This window comes from Sitodiplosis mosellana, unplaced genomic scaffold, assembly GCF_009176505.1.
Source record: "Sitodiplosis mosellana isolate CC-2019 unplaced genomic scaffold, AAFC_SMos_1.0 Smas_scaffold_6191, whole genome shotgun sequence".
Classification (NCBI taxonomy): domain Eukaryota; kingdom Metazoa; phylum Arthropoda; class Insecta; order Diptera; family Cecidomyiidae; genus Sitodiplosis; species Sitodiplosis mosellana.
This window is the reverse complement of record NW_022601432.1, coordinates 6,308,751-6,334,871: the sequence shown is the minus strand read 5'-3', so window position 1 is coordinate 6,334,871 and position 26,121 is coordinate 6,308,751. Positions and strand designations below refer to the sequence as shown.

The window sequence follows — 26,121 nt, the reverse complement described above, 5'->3', positions numbered from 1 at the left end:
ATTGAAAACGAAAGTGAATGCGCATCATTTTGCGACAATCAAAAAGAGTAGCATGCGAACGCCGTACACACACACTCTCTCTCTCTCTCTCGCCCATTTTTCTATGTGTGGTATATGCGTGCAGCAAGACCCGAATGAAAAATCCAACCGACAACGGCGACCACACAATCAAGTTATGTCAAATATGAATTTTAACTGATAATATCAGTGAAACACTTTATAATTAGAATAACACTCTAGCCATGTAATCTACTGCCGCTGTAGAGAAATATGAATGAAGAAACGAAACGAAACTGTTCTTGTTGATTTCTGTTTTTGGGTTTGGCAGTCAGTGCGACAAATACTATAGAAGAATACTCGAGAATACTACAATGTAAATGTTAGGAGACTAATAAAAAGGAGCTATGCTTTGTGCTTCCGAGTTTGATGCCAAAAATCACGCTTCCAGTTCTTCTTTAGTTGTTTCCTAGTTTTTTTCTTCTTTCATACCGAAAAAAAACAACGAAAATAACTCACACACATAAATCAAATATACTCGAATATTAAGCATGTTCTCGTCTGTGATTTCTTCGAATTGTACTTACTTGAACGACTCATTTTCGGTTACTGATTTCTTTCTTCTCTCTCTCTCTCTCTCTCTCTCTCTCTCTCTCTCCCTTTTCCTTTGATATCGCAAATTCTTGATGACTATTATGGAAATCTATTTTCAGCCCTTTTCACAATATCGACGTTTATTTACTCGTAATGACTACAATGCTATTGTAAACTTATCACTTTGTGAATGAACTATGGCAAAATAAACACTAGACGGTTCTAACTTTATCAGTTTTGATTTGTTGTTGTTTCTTTTTGCAGACTTTTAGAATAAGAGAGCGAAAAATGAAGGAAAAAAAAATCAAAATCCGCTCAATCACTATTTAACAATTTCTATTGATTTCCACAAACACCGTGCAATTGAATGCATTTAAAGAAATAATTTTTGCGATTAAATTTAAATTGCTGGAATTTTTTCGGCACAACGATACCGTCCTTGCTACAACCGACAAAAAGAAACGATAATTCAAGTGAATAATCCAAATATTACATATGTATAAAAAAAATGCTACACAAAAACGAACTAACGCGCGGCTTCTGTCAATACAATGGCACAATAACAACAATGAAAAGAACTGAGATACACACATTCAATCGCGTACCAAATATATACCTCACAAACATGTAAATCGCATGTGTGCCACCACATTAATTTGAAATTTCAGCCCGTGCAACTGACAATAGCCAACGTGTGATTGATACAGTTGTCGTTTGGCGGCAGCAGCAGTCGACACACAAAGCATTCATTGCGCGAATTAATTCGAAATTTTTCTCTTCAATGCGAACCCGAATGTGTTTTTTTTTTCTGAAGAAAAATTTCAATTTTCGAATGTGAAAATGCATTAACTCACTTAGGTTGAAAATGAGAGGACAGACGATAACAATTGTTTATATGATTGATGTCTCATTTGAAAATATTCTGCCATCCACTGATTAGTCCTTAAACAAAGAAAAATTCTTGGTGCTTTTTGAAAATACCCATTTGGAATAGATCATTGTAAATGTAAATTATTTCAATTCATTAAACATTCCCAATTAAAATGTTTGGTTTGCTTCATTAGAAACTAAATCATATTCCATTAACGTACAAAATGATTCATAGCAGACGTTGAACGAATGAAAATTTAAGTACACATTGAGGTTAAATTGTCTAAATTGACACAATACAATTGTCAAAGTCTTTTGAACGGGTAAAGCACACTCGCGTAAATAACAAGAGCACGTTGTTGTTTTATTGTTGCCGCTGCATAGATAATAATTGGATTTCAGTGTATCAATTGATTCGAGTGGTTTATTGTTTCTTGGAAAAAGGTGAAAAATGAGAGAAAATACGCCGCCATCGTCGCCTTTTTTCGAACGAGATGATATGAATGAAGATCAGGATATGGATGATGATGGAGAAGACGATGAATTGATATACGTTGGTGATGGTAAGTAGTTCAAAATTGCTTTAAAATTAATTTGAATTGTGTTGTAATGCTGAATGATGGTAAAATGGATTATTTTCCAGCGGATGAAGTGTTAAATGCACTGGAAGCTGAAAGTGACGATGATGATGAGGCAGCTGGTGTGAATGAGAATATTGACGAAGAATATGTGCCAACTAGAGATGATTCTGTGCTAACATTCTCAACACATGAAGGTCCTGTATTTTGTGGTTCATTCCATCCGACACAAAATCTGGCTGTGACTGGTGGCGAGGATGACAAAGCATACGTTTGGTCAACCGAAACAGGAAATGTGGTGTTCGCCGTTGAAGGCCATAAAGATTCGATTATTGCGGCCGAATTCAGTGCCGATGGCAATTACTTGGCAACTGGTGATATGGCCGGATATATTCAAGTGTTCAAACTGTCTCAGGATTACAAAAAAGTATGGGAATTCGAAATGGGTGACATGAGCTGGTTGCAATGGCACATTGCGGCGAGTGTACTGTTTGCCGGTTCAGACACCGGCGAGACATACGTTTGGCGGATACCATCCGGTGATTGTAAAGTGCTTCAGGGAAATGGAAGCAAAACAGAAGTCGGACAACTCACTGCTGATGGTAAAAGCCTGATCGTCGGATATTCGGACGGTTGCGTTAAACTGTGGGATATCAAGTCGAGCACAGTCATTCAGAACTATGAAGAGAATACAACACTTGGACACAGTGGATCAATTACAAGCATTGCCGCTGATCCGGACAATGGCCGATTCTTGACGGGTAGTGAAGATGGCAAAATTATGATTGCAAACAGCAACGGACCATTGACCAATCTATTTCCAAGCGCCGGTTCAGTGGAGGCTCTCGCTTTTTCATCTGAGAAAAATGACGATTTAAAACTTTTGGCCTGTGGCACACTTGAAGGAAAGGTGTCATTGTGGGACGTGAATCGACAAGCAATCCGTTTTCAATGCCAAAATGACGATCCAACCGGAATAACGAAAATTGTTTGGGGACCAAATTATGCCGTTCTTTGTGCCACACTCGATGGATCCATACGCATTTTTGACGGACGAAATGGAGCTAGCAAGGTAATTTTCTTGGAAGATTGGTTTCATTTTTAGAAATGACAAAAATGATCAAAAGCAAATCGAAATAACAATTTCCGTTGTATTCACAGAATCACCTGGAAGGTCATGCAGCCGAATTGTATGACATCAAATACAAAACGTCAACAAATCAAGTGCTAACGACGTCGGAAGATAGAACGGCTAAAATTTTCAAACTAGACTCGTAAAAGCCTCCAATTAATTTCGTTTATTTTTTTTTCTTTTTCAAAAACGAATTTAATCTATGTACATAATTAAAATTTACAATAATTCCGAACTTGGTTTGTATTTCTGTGTATATATATATCCATTTATCTAAGCGACAATCGAATTTGATGAAGTGAGATAGAAGAGACAAAAAATGGGTATGCTTGCATGTGTATATAAAATGGCTCAAGACGCAAAATTCGCACGCAATGTGCCAATGGAGAAAACGGTATATGATCTTAAAATATTAACATGATATTGTGTGTGTTTGTTTTAATTAGCTGATTGAATTATACAAAGACTTAATTTAAAAACGGCTCATCCATTCCAGAGAACGAAAGAAAAAAATACGTAAAATCGAATTTTCTCTGATAATTACTCTCAGCTGCTTACATTCGAATTTCACTTCACAACCTAAAGCTATTACGTGCTATTTTAAATTTATCGACGCATTCGGCAGCAGTGCATCTTTTTTGTATGTCTGCATTTCCATGTTGTATTTTTGCTTGGAACTCTCGTATTTGTTCACGTAAATTTGTTTTGTGGCCGAATCCATGGAGCGCCATCGTTGTGCCAATTGCCGTGTGAGTTCCTGTTTCGACAACTCCGGCTGCCCTGGCTGTAACTCACTGTTCAATTCGTCCATGAGAATGGAACGTTGCTCTTGGCAAAACTGAAAGAATGGATTGGCCGGTCGCTTTGGTGCATTTGGATCTTTTTCCTGTATGTAAAAAATTGATTGGAAATGTGTTATATCCAAATGGACTAAGGATGAAAATTCAACAAAACTCACCTTATCCGATTTTGATCGTTTTCGTTTTGATAATTTCCCATCGACGAGCGGTTTTATGTCGGCATCGGTATTATTTTGAGCATTTGCTGATGAGACATTGTTCTTTTTTAAGCGTGGTTTCCGCACTTTGCCCGTCGGCGTCAGATTTGTGGGCATTTTAACTTTTGTTATTGGATCCGGTTGTGCTGTTCGCCATTCATCGCTGTACACATCCAAACGAGCCTTTAGCAAATCAACATCACGCTTCTTTCGCATTGTTATCCGCTTCACATAGTGTAACCTGCAATTCAAGCGGCAAAACATTGTATCACTCTTGTTTATGATACAAACACACACACAACAACAACGGAAATAGAAAAAAAAAACAGTCGTTCATCGCTTACCTTCGCACCAATCGTTCATTGTTTTGTGACAAATTTTCACACCGCCGTTGCAGTTTTGTGATTGCCTCTCGATATTTTGCGATTTTATTCACTTCCTTGAAATCCAAACCATTCGGATGTTCGTTGTCTGAATAGTAATCGGAGAGCGTGCTGAATTCTTGACGCCGATCCGCTTGTGTTGCTTTCATTATTCACTTATATCTATATATATTTCTGCGCCGCAATTGTTTATTGTTTAATAATTTTTACTATCTGAATTTTGCTAACCGGTTTTCGTGTGTGATTTCATTAGAAACAATTTTGGTGAAAACAAGCATTTAGTTGTGTTTTGACCTTTGTGGATTTATTGACATATCGGGAATTTTGACAGTTCTCTTGTTAGCATTTCAAACACTAACACAAGCAAAAGCGTTTAGTTTTTTATGTTTATGTGGAAAAAGTGAGGTTAGGATATAGTTTGCTCTTTATTTTTCTGTCTAAGTCAGTGCGAAAGTATAACAGTTGTTGATTTTATTACCCAAAAAAAAAGCGATTAAATCAAATAAATCAATGTATTAGCCCGGTGGCCATTTCATTTGTCTGCCTCCTAGCACATGAACATGCAGATGATATACGCTTTGACTTCCTTCCAATCCGTTATTTACAACTAATCGAAAGCCTTTAGGCGCTTGTTTTTTCCCCAAATGACCGGCAACACGCATCACATGACCTAAAAGCTGAATTGACAAGGAAATTACTTATGACAATATAATCCATGAAGAACATTCAAAATTCGCTTTAGTTTTTATTTAGCTGAAATTTTGGTTAACTTTGGTCAATATTCAAGTGAAAATCTCACATTGTCATCATTCTCGGTTACGTTTTCAACCATATCGATTCGTCGCTTTGGTATCACCAAAAAATGGACCGGAGCTTGAGGAGCAATGTCATTGAATGCCAAACATTTTTCGTCTTCATACAGCAACTTAACGGGGATTTCTTTGTTTATGATTTTATCGAATATAGTTGACTCATTTGCTCGACCGGTTGAAGCTGCTTTCTTCGCTTTTTCTATTTCATCAGATTGCAACGGCGTACTCAAATGCAAGGGACGAATATTCTTTATTAGTTGCCGATTTGACGCACTTATTTGTCGTGCAATCGGCCACAGCCTAACGAACATTTTGATTCTGATGGCAAAAAAACAAATGTTTGAAATGAAAACAAATTACGTGATGTCAAATGACTTTTTGTTATCAAATTTAGTTAAGTACTAAGTTGTATTCAGCGATGTATTCGAGCACTAAGTATATTTCTGCAATACAAATTCATATATTATTAAATGTTTATGTTTAACTTGTCTGATTTTAGTTTAAATATACCGCAATAATACAAATATGTTTGCTAAGAATCAAATTTCAATGAACAAAATATGCCATCTGGCAGATAAATGAGGAAACAGTTTGAAGATGTTTTTTTTATATCCCTTTTCAAATTCCAGAGTCTGTACAACAACATATTAATAACAAATAAATAACGAAACAACAACAAAAAATGTACAAATAACAACTCACAACCCATATGAACAGTGTTAATATGAGTTTACCTACAAATAGTGGATTAAATGAGTAGTTTAGAGCGAAAATGTAATACAGAAAAGTTGCGCGGAAAAATGTCAAATGAAAAGAGATAGCTATATAGTTCACTATAGTTTACTGTACAGTATATAGTAAGCTATCCCTTTTACGCTCATTCTTCATCGACATTTATCTGTGCAACTTTTCTGTATTACATTTTCACTCTAAACTACTCATATGTAGAAAATATATTTGAAAATTGCGTAGAAATTCATTATTCATATGAGCTCCATTACGAGTATCCCCCAGGCAGTAAGTTCACAGAGGCTGTCTTCGATCCATATGAAGGAAGATTTTTGTCATTTTTCATTTTCCCTTACCTTAGCGAACACAAACCATCTCGTTTCTATTTAAGCGATGATGGAGAAAGTTCACTTTGTCCATCTAAAACAATATTTAGTTCCGAAAAAATCATTTCTAGACCTAAAACAGGAAAACTAGAACTAACGAAAGACAAACTGCATTTAACAATTTTCACAAAAAAATAAAAGAAATCAAATTTTTCCATTTAATTTATATTTCACAGTTTAATTTCTCTTGTTTACTTCTTTGGTTCAAAAATAATAGTTTTTGTTATTTTGTTCAATTTGTATGATAAAAATGTAAATTCTAGAAAAATAATCATTAGATATAAAATCTTCATAATTCAAATGAGGTAGAAGGTATTTTTTTATATTTTTCATAATCTTAAACCCACTGATATCACGAATTCAATTCGATGCTCACTGCGCCGTTCATTGGTTGATGTGTGTTGATCTACCACGAGAAGAAAATAGGCCGAAGGTCTTGAACAACAGCGGTGGCATTACACATCGGACACTTTTGCCGGTCTTCAATCGATCTATAAATACAATCACCGCAAAATAAATGGCCACATTTCGTGGCCAATATTTCTCTGCCGCAGAATTTTTCAAAGCAAATCGAGCACTCCAGTGCGGATGCAATTTTTGGCGGATTCTTTTCGCATTCCCACAATGGTTTCGGTGATTTGACAGCGAATTTGACCTCAATGATGGCCGTATCATTACGAACGAATCTTTTCTTGGGATCCATGAATTCCGACCATTTTATTAGCTTGCCATATCCCCATGATGGTGTGCCCCAGCGAAACACATCTGATGTAGTTTTACAATCGACTGGTTCGATTTTGCTGTTGAACGAAAGTAATTTAAATGAGTATTCAACTTCCCAACACCAATTCATATCCATATCCTCTTCAATCGCCCATAAATAAACGGCAAAATGTTCATCTTCTTTTCTCGTTTGGATTCTCCATCGAATACCGCGTACAATCACTTCTGGTGAATATGTGTTGCCCAATTTACTGACATTTTCCACAACGACGCGAAGTTTCACGGACATTTGTTCTATTTCCATCATTTTGATACAATTCAATGGATTTGTCAGTATTTCCACTTCAAATGTTGCTTCGTTGTCGCGTACATATTGATTTTTTGACTCTAACAAATCATTCCACAAACAAAATTCACCAACACCATGCGATAGACACTCTTGATTGAACTCCTTCTTTGAAAATAGTCTGATAATCTCTTTTTCGGTTGATGCAAATGATAGCAGCTTAAAAACGACACGCACATTACATAACCATTTTGCAATGCCAATATCGGATGGTGGCTCACACACTAAGAAAATCCCGAGGAAATTGACGTCATCACTCATTTGTTTACACAATTTAATTTTCCAAGATAATTTGCTTAGTTTGATTTCTGGAGACAATATTTCACCTGCTTCGAGGCTATCAATGTTCACTTTAAAACGAAAAACTGTTTCCAAACAATCAAGATTCATGGAAGCCATGTCGAGCCGGCTTCATAATTCCGCACAACATATTTCGCTTTGGAACAGATACTAAACACTCCTTAAATGAAACAAAACGAATGAATGATGTCATTCCTTGCGTCTGCTGAATACAATGAAGTGCAACAACATTGGACAGGCTTTCACACACGCAAAGAATCCCTATTTTTATAACAAGAACATATGATATATAAAACATTTACAGTTGCTTTTATTAATGACTCGTGTGATTCACGCATTCCAAAAAATTCAAATGCCATTTATATAAACACATTTTCTCATAAATTGATACAGACACAAATCACCATCACTTTCCCATGTTTTGGCGGAATTCAATTGACTTTCAATTATTATTTGAATACCGAGTTTCTTAGTAGTTGCCGTGCTTTTTTGCCGACGTAAATACGATTCGTGAATATAAGAAGCTATGTCAAAATCAACTGTCATTTGCGTGTATCGATATTTAAATAAAGTACGCACTTGACGTAAAAGCTCAAATCACTTTGGTTTTCAATCATTTCCTATTATTTTTTTAAATTTCCACCGGTTTGTTCGGAATAACGAGTTCATCATGACCGTTTTTTATTTTTATTTTATTTTATTAAACACCGCCAAGCTCTGGCTGAATATAATGTGGGTTTTGTTAAAGGTTTGGCCGGAAAAGAGTGCAAGACTGTTACAATTTTTATAAATAATGAACAATAGTAACAGTAACTTTCGATAACTTTCAGTTCTCGCCTCGTTAAAAACCTGGCTCTTTTCGTAAATTATGAGGTAATCACAATAGTAGGAATATGAAAACGAAAGCAGTCATACAACCAAGATGGAAATGCTTATAGTAGTCTATAGTAAACGGTCCAGGATAACCTTTGGTAAACGTTTCCAAAGGGACAAAGGCTATGTGAAGCGTTAACTGTTACGCGTTAAATTTAAGACTTTGACTGCAAAAGTCGTCACTCAATTTATCCGATAGATAAATTGATGAGAAGTTTTACGTCGGTTAAGGCAGATTCATGTTGATTGCAGAGTGCATTGAGTTGACATGGACCATGATTTGAAACGTAACTAGATCATTTGATGCTAAATGGTAAATAATTCAGAATTGAATTGAAAGATAAGAATTTATAGATTTGTTAGGACGAAAAATATCATTACTCCTCCCATAAATAGACTTTGTTATGCACCTCATTTTTTTTCTCTACGAAAATAGGATGAAATGTGTGATAACACCGTACAACACATGTTTTCGCACAAGAGAAATTCCAATGGCGTTTGTTAGAGGACCTCAATCAGAATCATTAGAATGTCCGGAACCACGTCTAGATTTTTTTTTATCGATTTCGGTAGTTTTTCTGGGAACCTGAAAAATCAGCGGAATTTTCTTACACTCAAAACATCGTTTTTTGCACATTTCTTGGCTGGTATTTATTGAAAATGATTAAAACGATTGAAACTACAATAGTAATACATTGAATTCAACCTATCTGGTGAGAGCTATGAGGCAAAATGTCGAGAAAATAGTCTATTTTTCCAGTTTTTCGACCAAAGCTGGAGCAGTATACATTTTTTTCACTTACTGTGTTCGGCAATATTGTAGCCAGAGTATAGCTGAGCAATACTCCTGAACATATTAACTCGAAAAATCAACATCCAATCCACTTTATTGGCTCAAAATCACTTTTCGCTATAAAACGGTATTTTTGTGCATTTTCGAAGTCCTGAAACTTCTCAACTGCTTAAAATAGAGCAATAGTGTCTGAAGAAACTTTTTAGTACTCCTCAAGAAATTTTCAGGCCAAGTACTAAAAAGTACTAAAAGTGTACTAAATTGTTTTAAACACTTTGGATGGCTCCGGTCAACTCTGGGTGGTGAAAAACTCTACTAACTGGTGTTAAATACTCCGTTTTGGACCGTAGTAAACACTAGTGTTTGGTACTTATCCGGAAAATTGAAGTTTCAATCAAAAAATGACCAGCATAATCCATTAAATTGTAACATCTTCGGACCATGACCTTTTCGATTTAAATTTCAATTTTTCAACTAAGTACCGGTCACAAATGTTTACTACGGTCCAAAACGGAGTATTTAACACGAGTTAGTAGAGTTTTTCATCACCCAGAGTTGACCGGAGCCATCCAAAGTGTTTAAAACAATTTAGTACTTTTTAGTACACTTTTAGTACTTTTTAGTACTTGGCCTGAAAATTTCTTGAGGAGTACTAAAAAGTTTCTTCAGGCAGTATTGCTCTATTTTAAGCAGTTGAGAAGTTTCAGGACTTCGAAAATGCACAAAAATACCGTTTTATAGCGAAAAGTGATTTTGAGCCAATAAAGTGGATTGGATGTTGAATTTTCGAGTTAATATGTTCAGGAGTATTGCTCAGCTATACTCTGGCTACAATATTGCCGAACATAGTAAGTGAAAAAAATGTATACTGCTCGAGCTTTGGCCGAAAAACTGGGAAAATAGACTATTTTCTCGACATTTTGCCTCATAGCTCTCACCAGATAGGTTGAATTCAATGAATTATTGTAGTTTCAATCGTTTTAATCATTTTCAATAAATACCAGCCAAGAAATGTGCAAAAACGATGTTTTGAGTGTAAGAAAATTCCGCTGATTTTTCAGGTTCCCAGAAGAACTACCGAAATCGATAAACAAAAATCTAGACGTGGTTTCGAACAAACTAATGATGTAGAATTGTTTGTTTTGAGGTCCTCTAACAAACGCCATCGGAATTTCTCTTGTGCGAGAATTTGTTCTCTTGAAATTTGTCGAACGGTGTAATTGTACCGTGTTTTTCTAAAATTCAATTATAACACTCACCTTTTGACCTTTTTAAAGAAGCTCAATTGGGAAACCTTTTTTTATTCATGAAAATGAATGTCCAAAGACTACTCGAACTCTTCTTAAAATGGTGTTCTTTTCAGTTTATTTTGTTGTTTTAAATTAAACAATATATTTCCTCTTAAGCTCTATTCACATTTACAGTATTGATGCAATTTTGTTCATTTTTAAAAGATAATACGAAAAATTCGGTTCATTACGTTTAATTAAAATTAGGTAAATCATTTAAATTGTTAATCGTTTTTTGATGTTGTTTTTGTTTTAAATCTAAAAGCGAATGAAATAGGTGCTCATCGTGGCGATTGAGAGTACAAAAATTAATGCGATTGATTGTGCGGACATTGTTGCGCCGGAGAAGAATCGAGCTCCTTCCAATGAGCTAAAATATGGTGTTGTCGAGGCGATACCATTGCCAAAATCGTTCAAAATGAGACCACGATTGAGAATATCTTCAGGTGCACGTGCTCCCAAACCACCATTATTGGTGTACACATAGCTCAATGTTCCAGTTTTAGCGCGTAGAATTCGGAAATTGATGTCATTCGGTCTCAGGCGTCCGGCAACGAAATTAAATAGCCGATTGACAACCACATACAAATAGCCTTCTTCATCAAAACTCATGCCATCGACCCATTGAATGTAATTATCATCTTTGGCAATGATCAATTGATTTTCATACGTAAACGGAAGATAAGAGTCCCACTGTGCAATGGCATTATCCTTCAACAGGCCATAATAGAGAACGCCTCGATTGTCCATAATCATGCCATCGGTTTGTGATACTTTCAGTCCAACATCGGTAACTGCGGCTAAAATATCGCGTGGCGTTGCTCGGCGAGCAAATTCGGGATCACGTAGCAACGATGCCGGAATCGAATACAAATGGTAGCTAGACAATGGACTGTAGTAAACGTTTCGTTCGAAATTATTGGCTCGCAAATTCAATTGACCACGTTGTTGTTGGCTAGCGGTGGGTAATCCTTGATTTTGTGTCAAACCCGTTTCTGGATTATAGTATGGTCCCAATGCGATGCCATCAATGTGAATGGCAAAATTCAAACTCGTCCCATTGATAATAAAATCTTGAGCACTGCGAGCGGCACGCATCGAATTTACCTCCCGTATTTTCCATGATCGATTCAAACGCTTCGAATAAACGACAATACCCGGATCGGCACCACTGTTGTCCGTAATGTAGGCAAATCCACCGAATGCATCGTCGATGACAATTTTATTGAGATAATTTGAACCACGCGATGCCACTTCATCTGGGAATTCATACTGTCGAATTATCGTACCGTTCCGTTTCAAGTCAAGCAATAGCAATTTTGGCAAACAATTCGCATGTGGTCGTGAACCTTTTTTTATTTTCCATTTGTCACAACAACAAAATCATATCCCCGCCAATGACAGAATCAGAAAAAGAAAAAGAAGAAATGAAAATTATTATTGTTATGATTACAACGTCTTTTTTTCGTTTTTTTTTTTTTTTTGAAATGACAAATTTGATTATTTTCATGATAATTTTTCGGCTTGAGAAGGTGAGTCGTGAATACAATAACATGGTACGTTTAAAGCAAATTACACTCGTTTCTATATAAATATATTTTGTGGTTTGTTATTCGAATAACGTCGACGCAATAGTACAATACAAATAACATTGGACAGAGAAAAAAGAAATAAAAGAAGAATGGGCTTAGCCCATGAAATCGTTTCGGTTTGAAAAAAAAAAAACGTTTATGCGTGTTAACGAGGTAAGACGCATTCAATTTAAACTCAGCTAAGTGTCTTGTTATCGCACCTCGAATAAAAAGCAGCACGTTTTGGCAAATTAGCATGACCATGTTTTAAACTAAACTGAAAGTCAGCTCAAAATTGAATGAAATGATATGCAATGCAACATTTTCTCAAAGTTGAAAATGAATTTTAACGAATTTGAACCTAAAGGTTCTTCATAATATTGAAAATTAAAATTTAAAAACTCGAAAGAACATGTCAAGACGATTATTAAACTTACCCTGGCTGAGTGTTTCAATACGGCCGGAATCAACCACCCACATGATGCCATCCGTGTCGATTGCTATGCCTTGCACAAATTGCAGCGCTGAACAGTTTCCAATTTCGTTCATTTCCCACGATGGGAATGGCTCTATTTCTGGATCAGTTCGTCCATTGTTATTCGGTGAGACAATCCAGCCCAATGTTGCCGGAACGCCCGGCAACATACGTGGCACCGTCAAGTATAAACGATTTGCAAATGCTTTGACATCCGAAATCAAATTGTTGCGTGGAATGTAATGATTTAGATAGATGGCATTTCCACGCTCGATATCGCTACGATACGCAAATCCAACGGTTGACCATTCGTAGACAACGCGAAATTGTCGCTCCTCAGGTGTCACCTCGGGCAATGGGAATGAACTTCGCTGTGCTTGCACCACAACGGACAAAGCGAAACATAAAATCCCCAGCAAAGTTCTCATTTTATCAATGTTCCTATGGTTCTAAATCTTGTTATAATCCTTCAACTTTCTTTTTGTTTGATCTTTCTAGTTCTGAAAAGAAATGAGACAAAAAAAACTCCAGATTAACGGTCACATTTTTAATACCTAACGAAATTAAATCAACTGTTTGAAATGCATTTGAAAATTGACAAACGAAAAAAAAAATGGATGAAAACGTGCATAAAAACTGGTTAGAATGTAAATCCTATTAACTCATCAATAAATTGAATCATTTTACATTGATTTACCACTGAAATCAATTACATGACTCAAGTTGTATCACAAAAGCACGACATAAAATACATCAAGTGCAAATGAGAGAGTCACCGTAAATTGTGTTTCCTCCTTTGAGGTGACTAAACAGATTAAAATCTGCCGCATTTAACTTTTAGCACCAAATAATTTGCATATTGAAGCGAGTGTCGCGGACGCGCGCGCACATACAACCGATTGATATCATTGACAAATTTTTTTTTTAACAAATAGCTAATGGGTTGTTTATAAGCGATCAACTATGTATTTGACACAGCCGTAAACTTGTTAATTGAATTGAGGGAACCAATCTAACAATGCGATCGCGCATAATGTGAACAAACAGACAATGGAACCATTTTTTTCGAGCCTTCTCTCTCTCTCTCTCCAAAGTAAAACAAATGGCATGAAACACACTCAAATTTGTTCCCACCGTCTTCACGGTTTATTGGAAATGCGTCGCGTGTCCAGCGCTCAATGTTAAACCAACACCGTCATTACGATCATTTTGATTTGTTTTGGTACGCATTTTGTTTGTTCTACTCTTTGTCATCAACATCAATTTTTTTACGTACAAAATGCAACGGATCAGATCACGAGACCACAACAATGTGATAAATTGCTGGAAATTAGATGATTGCTGTTTGTTTGACTTTTGTGCGGAAAGAAGAAGAAAAAAATTGCAATCTTAGCTCGAGCGAACTTTTTGATTGTGATAATTAAATGAATGAATTAGTTGAAGACTTTATCGTCTACGACAGCATGGCGTTGTAAATGGAAAAATCCAAATCCAAACGTAGATCATAAGCCTGTTGAATTCATTTGAATTTTGTTTTCATTATGTTGTAGCTTCAAATGAGCTCTGTTATTGTTACCAACGACTCATTGTTGTGTACTTGCTAAAACACAGATTAAACAATACATAATTGGTTGGTCAAATCTGGCTTGTCGCAGCATATTCATTCCGTGATGGAATTACTACGTCTTTGCTGTTTTTGTCTGTTGTTATTAATTTTCGCCCGTCGCAACTTTTTTTTTTGCACGGTTAATCGAACATTTCGATCTTTCTCGTCTTTGTTTTGCAACGTCAATTGAAAAAAAAAATTGTAAATAAGATATCTCTATAGTCTTGGCCAATTCCGTAATTCGTATGGTAAGATTTATTTTATTTACAAACAACGAAAACTGATAGAGCTATATTACGGCTATGTTTTGGTTATATATACGAATGACTAATCGACCTTGACCATCGAAAAACTGAACTGCTCGGTTGCATTTACGCTATCCGTAGAATTTCGAATGATCGAGTCAGAAGATGATTTGAAATAACCGACCGTTTGGAATAATTTCACTTTTTGATAGGGACGTCCGAAATTGATATCTGATCAAAATTGTGGAAAATATTATTTCAGTGTCAATTACTGTCTCATTGACATTCAAAGTTTCTTTTCGGTCATGCTGCGAGATTATGTTTTCTTCGAAATCTGACATCATCACCAGTTCCTCTTGGGATAATTAGCCGCTTTAATTACACGCTAAATTATAAAATCCGTGCAATTGAAAGTATTTTTATTTTTGCAAAAGAATACGACGCAAAGACCGGCCATCAAATAACAGGATCATCACCGAAGATCATTTATTTTGCGGTTGTATTTTGAGCACCCTTTTCAAAGGTGATCAATCCATTTATCAAAATCACAAAAAGTGAGATTCGCTTATGTGTTCATTTCGTTGTGCGCCATTGTCACACTCATTAATTGCTACACATTTGTGTTGTGGAGTTTATTCTGGAAGATTCCTGTGCGGTAATTGTCATCCACGTTGTCAAGACAAAGAACACGTTTGTATTTCTGTTTGTTTGAGCGATAGCAGCACTAACAACCGAACCAAAAAAACAAACAAACAAACAAAAGTGTAAACCGAAAAACAAATAGAATATCATCCAAGCCGAAAACAAAAATTGTCTGAGTAATTTTCTTGTTCATTTTTACTAATGAATTCATGTAGCGTTAAGCGTCTCACGAACATCATAGTATTGAAACATCAACAATAGAATAGAGTCAAATCATTCGGATGCTCTGGCGTTCTACTGTTATGATTTCCATATATATTCTATGTGTGGCGGTAATTAATGTCAGCAGGGTCATCTGCATGCCTTATGCGCACATGATTTCTCACTTACTGTCTTTCTCTCTCTCTCTCTCTCTCTCTCTCTCTCTCTCTCTCTCTCTCTCTCTCTCTCTCTCCCACTCTCTCTCTCTCTTTCTCTCTCTGTCTCTCTCTGTCTCTCTTGCCAGATCTAAATTTGCAAGCAATCGCAAAATAACACACATAATGCTTATGACTAATTCACGTGATTTGTGTGATCTTTCGCTGACACCCGATCAGAATAAGTGCCAATGATTCGACTCCAGCCAAAGCGAACATTTAACATGGATTCAGGAGACACGTACAGAACAATAAAATGTTCTAAATGCGAGGCTGCAATTGTTTTGCAGCGAACACTTTGTCTCAATACAAAATAAAACTCTAATGTAAAAGCCTCGTCAAACTTGTGATTCATTCTAATACTGCTTTTCAAAATAAACATTGCAAAAAACCCTTTGATTTATTACAATTGTTCTGCTGTTCTATGAATTAATGACTTTTTTTTCTCCCTTTCGATGGAATACATTTTTTTACTTTGACGTAATACAACTATCGACTTCAAATCAAGATGAATATCGTCAATTGCGCGAATTATCAATTCAAATAACGGCGCTGTTTTTCCGCTCGACAAATGCCAATTGCAAATTTGTAACAATTGCAATTGACCAAATATGAATTCATATGACAATAATTGCAGAGAAGACACTTTGATCAACTCATATTCGGATAGGTTTTTTTCTGGTTGTAAGTTCAATTGCAACTCATTGAGTTCAAAATTGCTTCACTATGTTCATTTTTGCAAATTAACTATTTTGGTAAATATGTACAAATTTCTCTTTGGTAAAACACAACATATCAATTTATTTCACTTACAAAATTATCCAATATTTTCAGTTCACAAAACTAATGTTCTTTTTGTTCAATGCAACAATTCAATCTTTTTCACTTTCGATTTGAATAAAAATGTCTTTTTCTTCAACAATTTCAAATTGTTCGAAATTGTCCGAAGAGCACCAAATTTCACACAAAAAAAATCACTTCCTTTGCTTTAAAAAAAAAAAAGCCACAAATGAAAATATTTCGATGAATTCCCTTTTCGACAGTCTTGAAAACTCGACACGAAATGCAATCGATTTATACTACGAGCATCTCATAAAATCCAAAAACGAATAGATGAGCGAAAAAATAAAATCGACCGGCGGGGGTAAAGTGATCGCTAAAATTGTGTTTAGCTCCTGAACTTGTGTGTTCAACACGATCCGAGCACTGAAAATTGACTAGTGTGTCAAAAAGTGGTTACATCGAATTATATATTCAAATATACCCACCTCAAATCGCACTCTCTGTATATAGCTTGTGTGTAAAAAGTTGACGGCGACAATGTTGCTACTGCTCCGCGTCGGAGAACCGTGCCGCGATCAGGTGTTCATGCCAAACTGATTCGTCAAACAAACAAACAAATACACACAACGAAAGCAACAACAACATTAGCAGCGAACATACAATTTACGATGTCAACAAAACTACCACAGAACACTTAGCCCATATATGTAGATGCAACCATGATATATTCCGGTGGCTCGACATTTATGATGAATCGATGCGAAATCACGCAAAACACAATTCAAGTGGCTTCAGGCCATCAATATCTGAATGTTTTGGGATCAAAGAGTCGATTTATAACATAAAGATACGAAAACGACCAAATCTATCTATCGACGACTGTCGATACAATGAAAACAATTGTTTATTACAGTCAATGTGGAAGCAATTAACAAATTTGACATAGCTGAACAATTGTTGGCACGGTATGCACACGCATCTCATTCGATCGCCACTTGAGCACAGTTGATGTGAGGATGTGAGTGCGCGCGACCGATTCCAGCCTAAAACGCTTTACTCTTAACAGCAAACGCAAACATTTTGCAACCAATCACGCGACCTTAATTTTTGCCACTTTTTTTTTCTCTCGCGTGAAGCTCGTGTTTGTATGATGAATTATTAAATTTACCATTCATGATGAATTCCATCAAAGTAGAGAACACAGAATCAATTCGCAAGAATCGAATGACTTCCAAAAAGATTCTGGCACTGCGAAGATTGCGCCGTTTTTGCTACTCCTTTGTCTTTGGTCAAGTTTATTCTTTTTAAACACATAATTTTGAATGCATACAACATTTAATTAATACGACGTTGCCCGTTCGTTAGGGTTTGGATTTACGAAAATGTGACGCAATATTGTGTGACATCGTATTTTATATGCACGCAGCATTAATAAATAATTGATCGCATTCGCGCTAACGATTTTAGTCCGTACAATTTGTCGAGGAGTCGAGATAACCTCATCATCAAGACGTTGAATTCAAAATAAAATTCAACGTCGTTTACTATTTCGAATAACATTGTGGTTTGACTTACATATTGTTGCTATTGTTTCATTTTTCATCGCGCGCGGCGCACACACTTCGAATGTGTGTGTGGTACGTGTGTGCAATAAACAAGGAAGGCAAAAAAGATTTTAATTTAATGCGAATACGTTGTCAACATGCTCAATGGCTAATTACATTCGGTTTATCCCGTCGCAGGTTTCTTCTTCTGCTTTCGTCTACTATATACGCGACAATACATCGGCCACTCTTGCCATTGATCTATTATTCATAATACACTCCATTCGGTTGTGTTTTCATAAATGCACGACGGTAAAATGTGCAAATTACATACATTTAAGTAGATGTTATGCAACGATTTGCACGTTTCTTCTACAAGCTTAGATCTCGACCGTAGAAAGATAAAGGTGAAATGAAATCGAAATTTCACGAAAACGCTCGCTTCCGTCCCGTTTAACATTCATGGCAAGAACAGTAGCGCTCAAAGTGAAGCCATTGTTTTTATCATTTACACATCAACCAATCCAAGCTTTTTGCATATTGAGAGAGTCATTTATTTGTACTCAAGGGAGAAAAAAAAACAAATTTCCAAATTCGTCAGCCAGATTTTCACACGCAAAACATGACATTCAGCTCTGCTTTTTGACTCAAATGACATTTGCTTTAATGCGTGTGTACTCTGTACTTTAAGGTGGCGCAGCAAACTGAAGTGAAACGCAATTAAATATGAATTATATGCTCAATTACGTCGAACACTGCCGGTTTGAACGGAAATTGTTCTACTGACTCATTGATACGGGCATGAGCGTTCTCGTTGTATCATTCTCATTGATCCGTCCGTGCGCTGGCATACGCTGGCGCTTTTTCCATTCGGTGATCACTTTGATGGATTGATTATTTTGTTTCTATCTTTTCGCGAGCACAAAGAGAAAAGAAGCAAACGATCCGTTTGCGGTTTTTGTTCAATTTGAACAAGAGACAAAGCCTCTTATTGTGCCACACTTGTTCGGCCACCGAAATATGCGGATGGAAAGAATATATGCGCGAATCGAACGAATAGTGACATCCATGACATTTAAAGACTTTCTTAGAAGTTTGAGCTATCAAAGTTAAGGTATTTGTGTCTGGGATTCAGCTGATTAGTTCTGGATTTGGTTGTGTCAATTGTGTATATTTTTCTACTATATTCTCCTTAAACCGTTCAGTTTTCACGCAGTTTCAATAATCTCAATCGGCTTTTGTTTCATTAAATTGCGATCGAAGGCGTACGTGTTCGCCTAGTCACACCAATTGAATTGTATTCGAAATGAAGTGAATCATTAACGCTGTTGTGCTAAATGAAGTCATACACGTACGACGACAACGACGACGACGCTATTGTCCATCGGCATGCGAATGACGTGAAGTTGAAAAATTATCATTGCTTCGATTGTGTGTTACCCATTGAATCCAACTTGTTGCTCCAATTATATATTTGAAAATAGAAGGGAAAAAAAAACTGTATAGAAAATGAAAAATTGTATTATCGATCACCATCCAATTTACAATTTATTTACTTGAAACATCAACACTGGGTGAATTAGATTTAAATAGATGCAAATCATAAAATAGGCAGACATTATGTAAACAAGATCTCATCGTAACGTGTGCAATTTTGATTTAATGTGATGTGAGTTCATAAATTATTCCAATAAATGTGCGGCAGTTTCGATCAAATGCTCGATATATATATCCAGATCAATATTCACATAAAAGTGTTGCTGATGATAACGTACAGGAAATGGACGAAATAGCGAAAATTAGTTTCAATTAGTACATTCCACTATGCAAACACATTTTCTATTCGTGTAAACTCCAGAAACTAAAATGATATTTTATGGCAAGAGAAGGAAAAAAACGCCAAATTCTTAGTCATAATAATTTGTATGCGATGTGTTTTAGTATGCAAGGCGATCCGAATCACTATAGAATTATTTGTCTTTAATTGATACAGCACGATCAGTAAGATTACACACACACACACACACTCCATATGCGCGAGATCGATATGAATTGCGCGAGACGATCGCTGAGAACTGCAACCAATGGCATGGATTCGAGACAGCTCTATACAGGCTAATTATTGTTATTAATTTTTTTTTCTTTTCGTTCAATTCATTCATTCAATCGGTCCGAATATTTTTCTGTTTTATAGCATTCAATTAAAATTAATTGAAATATGCATGTATGCCATACACACAAATGCACACATCACAATCGATAGTTTTCAAAACAAATTAATATCGCTCCCGCGATATCGAACGATTGTGATTGTTCGATTTGCATTTTTAAGTGCGAGAGATCCATTATCGCATCGATATTGGTGCTGCCATAGACAGTAGTAGCTAAAAAAAAATGTTTTACGATACTTTTTGTAGCACAATGTGTGCATCGAACGCATTTTGGTGTACGCGCGCGCGCTCGTTTTCCTCCTCTCTGCACGTTCATTCTGGTGGACGGCATAATTATCCAGATCAAGAGAACTTCAGTCAGTAGTTCAGGTGATGTTTTTGATTTAGATATGTGCCAGGATTGATCTGTGTTTATGCGAATGACATGAGACTATTCTCTCGGCATGAGGTCATCATATGTTAGGCTAAGGTAATCTTTGCCTTGGAGGTGGAACAAATCATGATCACACCAGAAACAGCACATTCAATGAACGCTAGCATGCTTGACGAGCAAACGAACGAACGAACGAACGAGCGGGCGGGCGCACGTACATTCCGAAGAAATTAAATCAAATGAGCGAAATTTGGATGGATTTTAATTTTTTTGTGTTTTGGACATGATTTGGATTAGAATGAAGATGTGCTGATTTGGTTCAAATATTTTCGCTTTTAATTCGCTCTGATCAGGATGTATGATCCGCAGTTGGCATTCTTGACACACAGTGAAAACATACGAGTAGCTATTAAGATGTGTAGTAAACAATCGATGTTTACATGTCTTCACCGTGGAAAATTAGTATTCACCTTGCAAACTAGAACTTGGCTGTCGTATAACATACACATGTGCATTATTCACACATTGTTCGAAGCAACAGAAGGGCGACCGAAATACGGCCACACACACAAGACGAAACAAGATAACATGATACAAACTAATTGACAAGTTTTGTTCCAGTTTTGATAAATTTTTTGCGCTCGTCACAATTCGAAGGCATACAAACAAACAAACAGAGGGACCGGCCGCTATAAAATATATTATTATCTAGATGACCACTGTCAAACCAACAGAAAAATAAAAAAACAAAATGTTTTCTACGTGTAAAGCATTCAAACAAATAATAAAGGTGGAAAAAATAGATATCTATAAATTGTTTGCCACTAATTGTCAGCAATAAAAATGAAGCACATGCAAATTCGATTTGTGCTACGAGCTTGTACATCAATTGTTCGGAATTGAAAATAGTCACACACAAAACGATGGCGGTGATGATAATTGGGGGCTTAGTGCAAGTAAAATACAATGCGTTTTGTCGATACGAAGTTGTCGCAATGCCGAACAACGAGAAACATTTTTGTGTGCTTGAATATTTTGCGTACTACTTTTTCGGCCACTAAAACTCAATCTAACAGATTCATTTAATTAGTATTCCATGTTAATGCTAATGTTGTCTTTCTTCATTTACGCTTTCCATTTCAGGCATGTTTCGTCGTCGTCGTTGTCGTCGCTGCGGCCAGCCGAAGGAGCAAGAGATAGAGAGAGATGACACAATTTCATTGTTATTATTATATAAATGATATATTAGTCGTTTGTCACACAAAGATGCAAATATATGCAATATTATCTTGTATTTAATTGTGTGTGTCTTAGCCGAATTGTGACTCTAAAAAAACAGGCTATTGCAATAACTTTGCGGCAACAAAAAAAATTTAGTGCAAGATTTCCCAGCCTCAAATATGTGATTCATCTTTTTATCGTTTGCGTTAACACATATTTTTCTTCTAGACACATATCAGTATTTGCAATTTTGTGATCATTAACGGGCAACAGATTGGATTAGAGAGCTTTGCTCTTCGGACGTTGCCGCTCACACATACACCAAATGATATGCTCACTAAAAAGCCATTACGGTCGATGTTTTCATTTAGCTCTCTGTAATTAACTAATAAAATTCGCGGAAAATAAAATTCAAGGCAACACAATGACAATTCAATGTGTTGAAATTAAAGCAAATGTGATGTTTCGTCAACAGAATCATTTTTTTTGGCTTGTTGTTGTTATTATCTAGTTTCACTGTTGAACATGTGTTAAGCGTCTCTATTTCGAATGTTTTGTCGCCGAAGAGATAAAAATCTTTGAACCCAAACAGCATAATAACACTTTACTATTAACGCCACAATGAACGACATCAAATGTGTATACGCGCGATATTATTGAAAGTTCGAGTCGCCGTCGTCGTCTCCACGGGTTGTCAATTGTGACTCAAATACCAAATGGTAATTAATCATCAAAGTGTATTGGCTTACTCATTTTATGGCGACAAACTTGTGGTGTGTTTCTATCTGAACATCTGACAACTTCTATCTGAGCATTGATTGTCTCAACGCGCGACTTAAATTATCGATTAGGGAATTCGATACGACAAAATCGAGTTCCGAGTCAGAGAGTCGATAAAAAGTGATTGATTTTGTCTGTTTCGAGTTGATGTGTACGTCGTACAGTCCGATTGCTGTACGATTCGAAACTTTAAAAATTCGTCGTCATCACTTTGCCAATTTAATCGTGCTTATTGTTTTCGTCTAAATGGTTTCGATTATTATAATCATCCCACGGAAAGTATTTTTTTTGTTGTTGTTTCATTTACAAACCCAAAAAAGAAGAAGAAATGACAACACTGGCTTTTTTTCGATCTCTTTCTTCTACTTCTTCACTCTCGGTTCGATGTCAAAGCTATTGTCATAATAAGAATCTAAGTAAATTCGCTTCGGGTGCTGAGTTTTCAGAAAGAACCGTTTTGTATTGTAGTTGCTCGTGTACTTGAATCTAGTCGGGATTGCGTGAAAACAATCGCACGGCCGGGTCTTTGAACGCTTATATTCGTTGTCACTTACTCTTGAAATAGTGACGATTGAGCGCGAAACGGGCAAAAATGTTCGTGTATCACGCAGCTGATTGGAGGTTTAACCTTCATCCATGCATATTTTTATTGTTTTCTTTCTTTTGCCAAAAAAATAAACACACACACCAATTTTTTTTTTAAAATCGGTTACTTTTCTTACATTTCCATGTTTTCGCAGACTCGCAATATCGCCGCACACCCTTTTACACGTATTAATTGACAAAATAAATTTACTTTTGGACCACGCCGCCGCCGCTGTTTTCGTCATCGCCGAGCGCGCGCGCGCGCATTAACGTGACTTTTTTCAATAGTAAACCGCACTGGGTTCCTCGTTCCATTAATGTGGATTTGTTTTTTTTTCTTCTCTTCAATAAGTTGTTATTTTTTGTTTCGGCTGAACACAACAAATCAAAATTGTTGTTTGGATCAGCCGCCAGGCCAGTATTTGTGCTAGTTGAACAAAAAAAAAAGAAGTTGACGTGTTTGTGCAAATGTGCTGAGAGCCAAGACAAGAAGCATCAATGCAAGCAAACAATAAGCAATACAAATTCTGTTTTCAACACACAAACAAATGAGCGAAATAAATGAAGTCGTACATCGGCTTGAAAAGCTATTACCAGACATTGTCGGGTGTTATTGCATAATATTTGAGTATTTATTTATTTTCCAGTCCGTCGGTAATCTTGTGTTTGCAGCTATTTAACTTGAAGCAGGTATCAAATCGGTTGCACACACGCGCGGACACAGAGAGAGAGAGAGAGCGCACAATTTCATGCTCAAACAATGAACGTCTTTATTTTCTTTCGGCGGTCAAGATACATTTCCATTGTTCGGCCGCTTGGTTAAGCAAATGTGTGTCGGTAATTGATTATCTAAATTTGCAATTTAATTATTATTTTCAGTCAGGCAATTTTGTTCGGGCAAATGATGAAATTTAGCGACAAAATCTGTGGTTCGTATCGTGGGAACGAACAACTTGCTTCACAAGTGTGTAGATAATGGTAGATGTACAATGTTTTTTTTTTCATTCATCCGTGCAGCGTGTTCGATAATATTTTTTTTCTGTTCGAAAATAACAAAACACAAAATACGATTACTTGTTCAAATTAATTGACGTGAAATAGATTAGGTGGACGTGTATTGATGCTCGAGAATTTTCGCTCTAATTCTGTAGCAGCAAACAAATGATCCAGTGCTTTTTATCTTATATTCAAATGAAATGATTAATAATATATTTGGTTTAGCGTACCGTCAATCTCGCGTGTCATGGGAAAAGTGATTTTTTTGTAGGCCTCTTTGCACATAGACAAATCAATTGAGATCACACCGGGGCAAATGCGACGAATGCTTGTTCATGTGTGTGTGTATGTGTGTAATCGTGCCTTATTGCATACAAATCATACCTATATCAGTGACCGTGAAAACGACAAGCACGTACAAATCAAAGATAGATTCAAAGACGCTTTACCGCTTCTTTTCAACAAGAATTGAGTATTTTTTTGGTTTATTTTTCCATATTTTAAGACCAAAAAAACATCCTTTCCTGGGCATAGTACAGAAGAGAAACAAATAACATAAGTACACGACTTATTTTCGTTCATGAATCATTTCACATTTGGGCTATTCAGTCAAGACGCTGTTGATCCAATCAGCATACGATGAGACACGTGTGTATGTGGTCAAGAAATCTGGACGTGTGCAGCCTCCAGTCGCTGAAACAATGCCAACTAGAACGCCATCAATAACGAGTGGGCCTCCCTCGTCACCATTGCACACTCCACTCTGACTGCTACCAGTGCAGATTATTTGGTCGGTAACTCGGCCGTCATCTCTTGCTCGCATCATTGGATTGCATTCGTTATTTGGCAGAATTTTGACTTGAGTTGAATGCAAATTGTCGGCAAATGTGAATGGAACACCGTTTGGATTTTGCGGCTCGACAGTTGCACCCCAACCACTGACCGTGGCCAATTCACCGGTTGGTACTGGTTCATCTTGATCTGGGCGCCGAATATAGCTAATCGCTGGACCTAATGGAAACTCTTCTTCAAGCCACAAAACCGCAATGTCATAGTTGTTCGAGTTTGGCACGTGAGATGGATGCGCTATCCAGGCGTAAATCATTGAAATTTTTGACGAACGACCACCATGAAGGAATCGTGAGCCAACCATTACGGTATATTTATGTAGGGGTGATGTTGGAATTCGACATTGAGCGGCTGTCAAAGCACGGGTTGCTGATATCAAACTAGCTCCGCATATGTGATCACCACCATAACGCAAACTCAACCGATAAAATGCAACGCCGATTTTAGTTTGTTCACCACCAATGATACGTCCACTCAATGGGATAGCGCCCAAAGTAACAGCTGCAATATACAAACGATTACGTCAATTCACTGCAAATACAATTTTAACGAAAATGCATGACTTACTTACGAAACAGCTGAATAATGCTATGAATGCCTTCATTTTTCATCGATTTTGCCGAACTAAACAAGTATAAAATCGTAATCGCCTATATATACTTCCTCTAATCAGTTCTGATTAGTACGGAATCAATTTGCTCGCTTGACACTCAGCTGACATTCAAAATGCCACAATGTTTTTATCTCGTAGTGATCTGTAATGAAGAAGAAAAACACATTTACACATCAAATGCGACATGAAATTGTTTAATCACAACTTTTTCGATGCTTTCTCTTTGCTACATTTCTGGTGATTGATATAATATTTGCTAAAAGACATAAACAAGCTGTGTTTCCATCATTATTTCTTGTTAATTTTAAGGGATTTTTCATCAAGATTCACCTCAGATGTGATTCCACTATTGTCGAAAATTGTTGTGTTTACCAATTCCTAGTATTATCGCTTTTGTCTCATGGATCAAATACAATTTTCATACAATTTTTTCTCTCAACAATGTCCGT

At 36.5% G+C, this 26,121-nt stretch overlaps 6 protein-coding genes across 9 annotated transcripts; 1 reads left to right on the top strand and 5 right to left on the bottom strand.

Moving 5' to 3' along the window:
- The first annotated feature begins 1,767 nt into the window (after positions 1 to 1,767).
- LOC129576971 (angio-associated migratory cell protein) lies at positions 1,768 to 3,406 on the top strand. The gene is made up of 3 exons (XM_055463228.1): positions 1,768 to 2,024; positions 2,105 to 3,111; positions 3,201 to 3,406. The coding sequence occupies exons 1-3, from the start codon at positions 1,913 to 1,915 to the stop codon at positions 3,315 to 3,317; spliced, it is 1,236 nt and encodes a 411-aa protein (XP_055319203.1). The 5' UTR covers positions 1,768 to 1,912; the 3' UTR covers positions 3,318 to 3,406.
- Positions 3,332 to 4,875, bottom strand: LOC129576972 (uncharacterized). The gene is made up of 3 exons (XM_055463229.1): positions 4,513 to 4,875; positions 4,130 to 4,409; positions 3,332 to 4,057 (listed from the first exon to the last, which is right to left on the bottom strand). Exons 1-3 carry the CDS (start codon positions 4,698 to 4,700, stop codon positions 3,767 to 3,769), a joined length of 759 nt encoding a protein of 252 aa, XP_055319204.1. The 5' UTR covers positions 4,701 to 4,875; the 3' UTR covers positions 3,332 to 3,766.
- A 48-nt stretch (positions 4,876 to 4,923) lies between these two features.
- Positions 4,924 to 5,934, bottom strand: LOC129576973 (adenosine 5'-monophosphoramidase HINT1-like). The gene is made up of 2 exons (XM_055463230.1): positions 5,351 to 5,934; positions 4,924 to 5,228 (listed from the first exon to the last, which is right to left on the bottom strand). Exons 1-2 carry the CDS (start codon positions 5,672 to 5,674, stop codon positions 5,067 to 5,069), a joined length of 486 nt encoding a protein of 161 aa, XP_055319205.1. The 5' UTR covers positions 5,675 to 5,934; the 3' UTR covers positions 4,924 to 5,066.
- Positions 5,935 to 6,627: 693 nt separating this feature from the next.
- Positions 6,628 to 8,636, bottom strand: LOC129576970 (uncharacterized). Its single transcript, XM_055463227.1, has one exon. It carries the CDS (start codon positions 7,944 to 7,946, stop codon positions 6,885 to 6,887), a length of 1,062 nt encoding a protein of 353 aa, XP_055319202.1. The 5' UTR covers positions 7,947 to 8,636; the 3' UTR covers positions 6,628 to 6,884.
- Positions 8,637 to 10,850: 2,214 nt separating this feature from the next.
- On the bottom strand, positions 10,851 to 17,043 carry LOC129576969 (protein yellow-like). Of its 2 annotated transcripts, none has more exons than XM_055463226.1 (3): positions 17,026 to 17,043; positions 12,811 to 13,348; positions 10,851 to 12,151 (listed from the first exon to the last, which is right to left on the bottom strand). In XM_055463226.1, the coding sequence occupies exons 2-3, from the start codon at positions 13,274 to 13,276 to the stop codon at positions 11,061 to 11,063; spliced, it is 1,557 nt and encodes a 518-aa protein (XP_055319201.1). In that variant the 5' UTR covers positions 13,277 to 13,348; positions 17,026 to 17,043; the 3' UTR covers positions 10,851 to 11,060. The 2 variants fall into 2 exon arrangements, with proteins under 2 accessions (XP_055319201.1, XP_055319200.1); XM_055463225.1 differs by lacking the exon at positions 17,026 to 17,043 and adding an exon at positions 16,571 to 16,984.
- A 6,429-nt stretch (positions 17,044 to 23,472) lies between these two features.
- On the bottom strand, positions 23,473 to 25,967 carry LOC129576968 (trypsin-5-like). Of its 3 annotated transcripts, none has more exons than XM_055463221.1 (3): positions 25,631 to 25,967; positions 24,441 to 25,560; positions 23,473 to 24,253 (listed from the first exon to the last, which is right to left on the bottom strand). In XM_055463221.1, the coding sequence occupies exons 1-2, from the start codon at positions 25,668 to 25,670 to the stop codon at positions 24,812 to 24,814; spliced, it is 789 nt and encodes a 262-aa protein (XP_055319196.1). In that variant the 5' UTR covers positions 25,671 to 25,967; the 3' UTR covers positions 23,473 to 24,253; positions 24,441 to 24,811. The 3 variants fall into 3 exon arrangements, with proteins under 3 accessions (XP_055319196.1, XP_055319198.1, XP_055319197.1); XM_055463223.1 differs by having other exon boundaries at positions 25,627 to 25,695; XM_055463222.1 differs by lacking the exon at positions 23,473 to 24,253 and having other exon boundaries at positions 24,415 to 25,560.
- Between the last annotated feature and the right edge of the window lie 154 nt (positions 25,968 to 26,121).

Coding starts and splice junctions, on each gene's coding strand:
- LOC129576970 (XM_055463227.1), bottom strand. CDS start 7,946: ATGGCTTCCATGAATCTTGATTGTTTGGAAACAGTTTTTCGTTTTAAA.
- LOC129576973 (XM_055463230.1), bottom strand. CDS start 5,674: ATGTTCGTTAGGCTGTGGCCGATTGCACGACAAATAAGTGCGTCAAAT. Junction 5,229..5,350: donor TAACCGAGAATGATGACAAT/GTGAGATTTTCA, acceptor TTGTCAATTCAG/CTTTTAGGTCATGTGATGCG.
- LOC129576972 (XM_055463229.1), bottom strand. CDS start 4,700: ATGAAAGCAACACAAGCGGATCGGCGTCAAGAATTCAGCACGCTCTCC. Junction 4,410..4,512: donor AATGAACGATTGGTGCGAAG/GTAAGCGATGAA, acceptor CTTGAATTGCAG/GTTACACTATGTGAAGCGGA. Junction 4,058..4,129: donor AACGATCAAAATCGGATAAG/GTGAGTTTTGTT, acceptor TTTTACATACAG/GAAAAAGATCCAAATGCACC.
- LOC129576971 (XM_055463228.1), top strand. CDS start 1,913: ATGAGAGAAAATACGCCGCCATCGTCGCCTTTTTTCGAACGAGATGAT. Junction 2,025..2,104: donor ATTGATATACGTTGGTGATG/GTAAGTAGTTCA, acceptor ATTATTTTCCAG/CGGATGAAGTGTTAAATGCA. Junction 3,112..3,200: donor GACGAAATGGAGCTAGCAAG/GTAATTTTCTTG, acceptor TTGTATTCACAG/AATCACCTGGAAGGTCATGC.
- LOC129576968 (XM_055463221.1), bottom strand. CDS start 25,670: ATGAAAAATGAAGGCATTCATAGCATTATTCAGCTGTTTC. Junction 25,561..25,630: donor TAGCATTATTCAGCTGTTTC/GTAAGTAAGTCA, acceptor TGTATATTGCAG/CTGTTACTTTGGGCGCTATC.
- LOC129576969 (XM_055463226.1), bottom strand. CDS start 13,276: ATGAGAACTTTGCTGGGGATTTTATGTTTCGCTTTGTCCGTTGTGGTG. Junction 12,152..12,810: donor TATTGAAACACTCAGCCAGG/GTAAGTTTAATA, acceptor AAATAAAAAAAG/GTTCACGACCACATGCGAAT.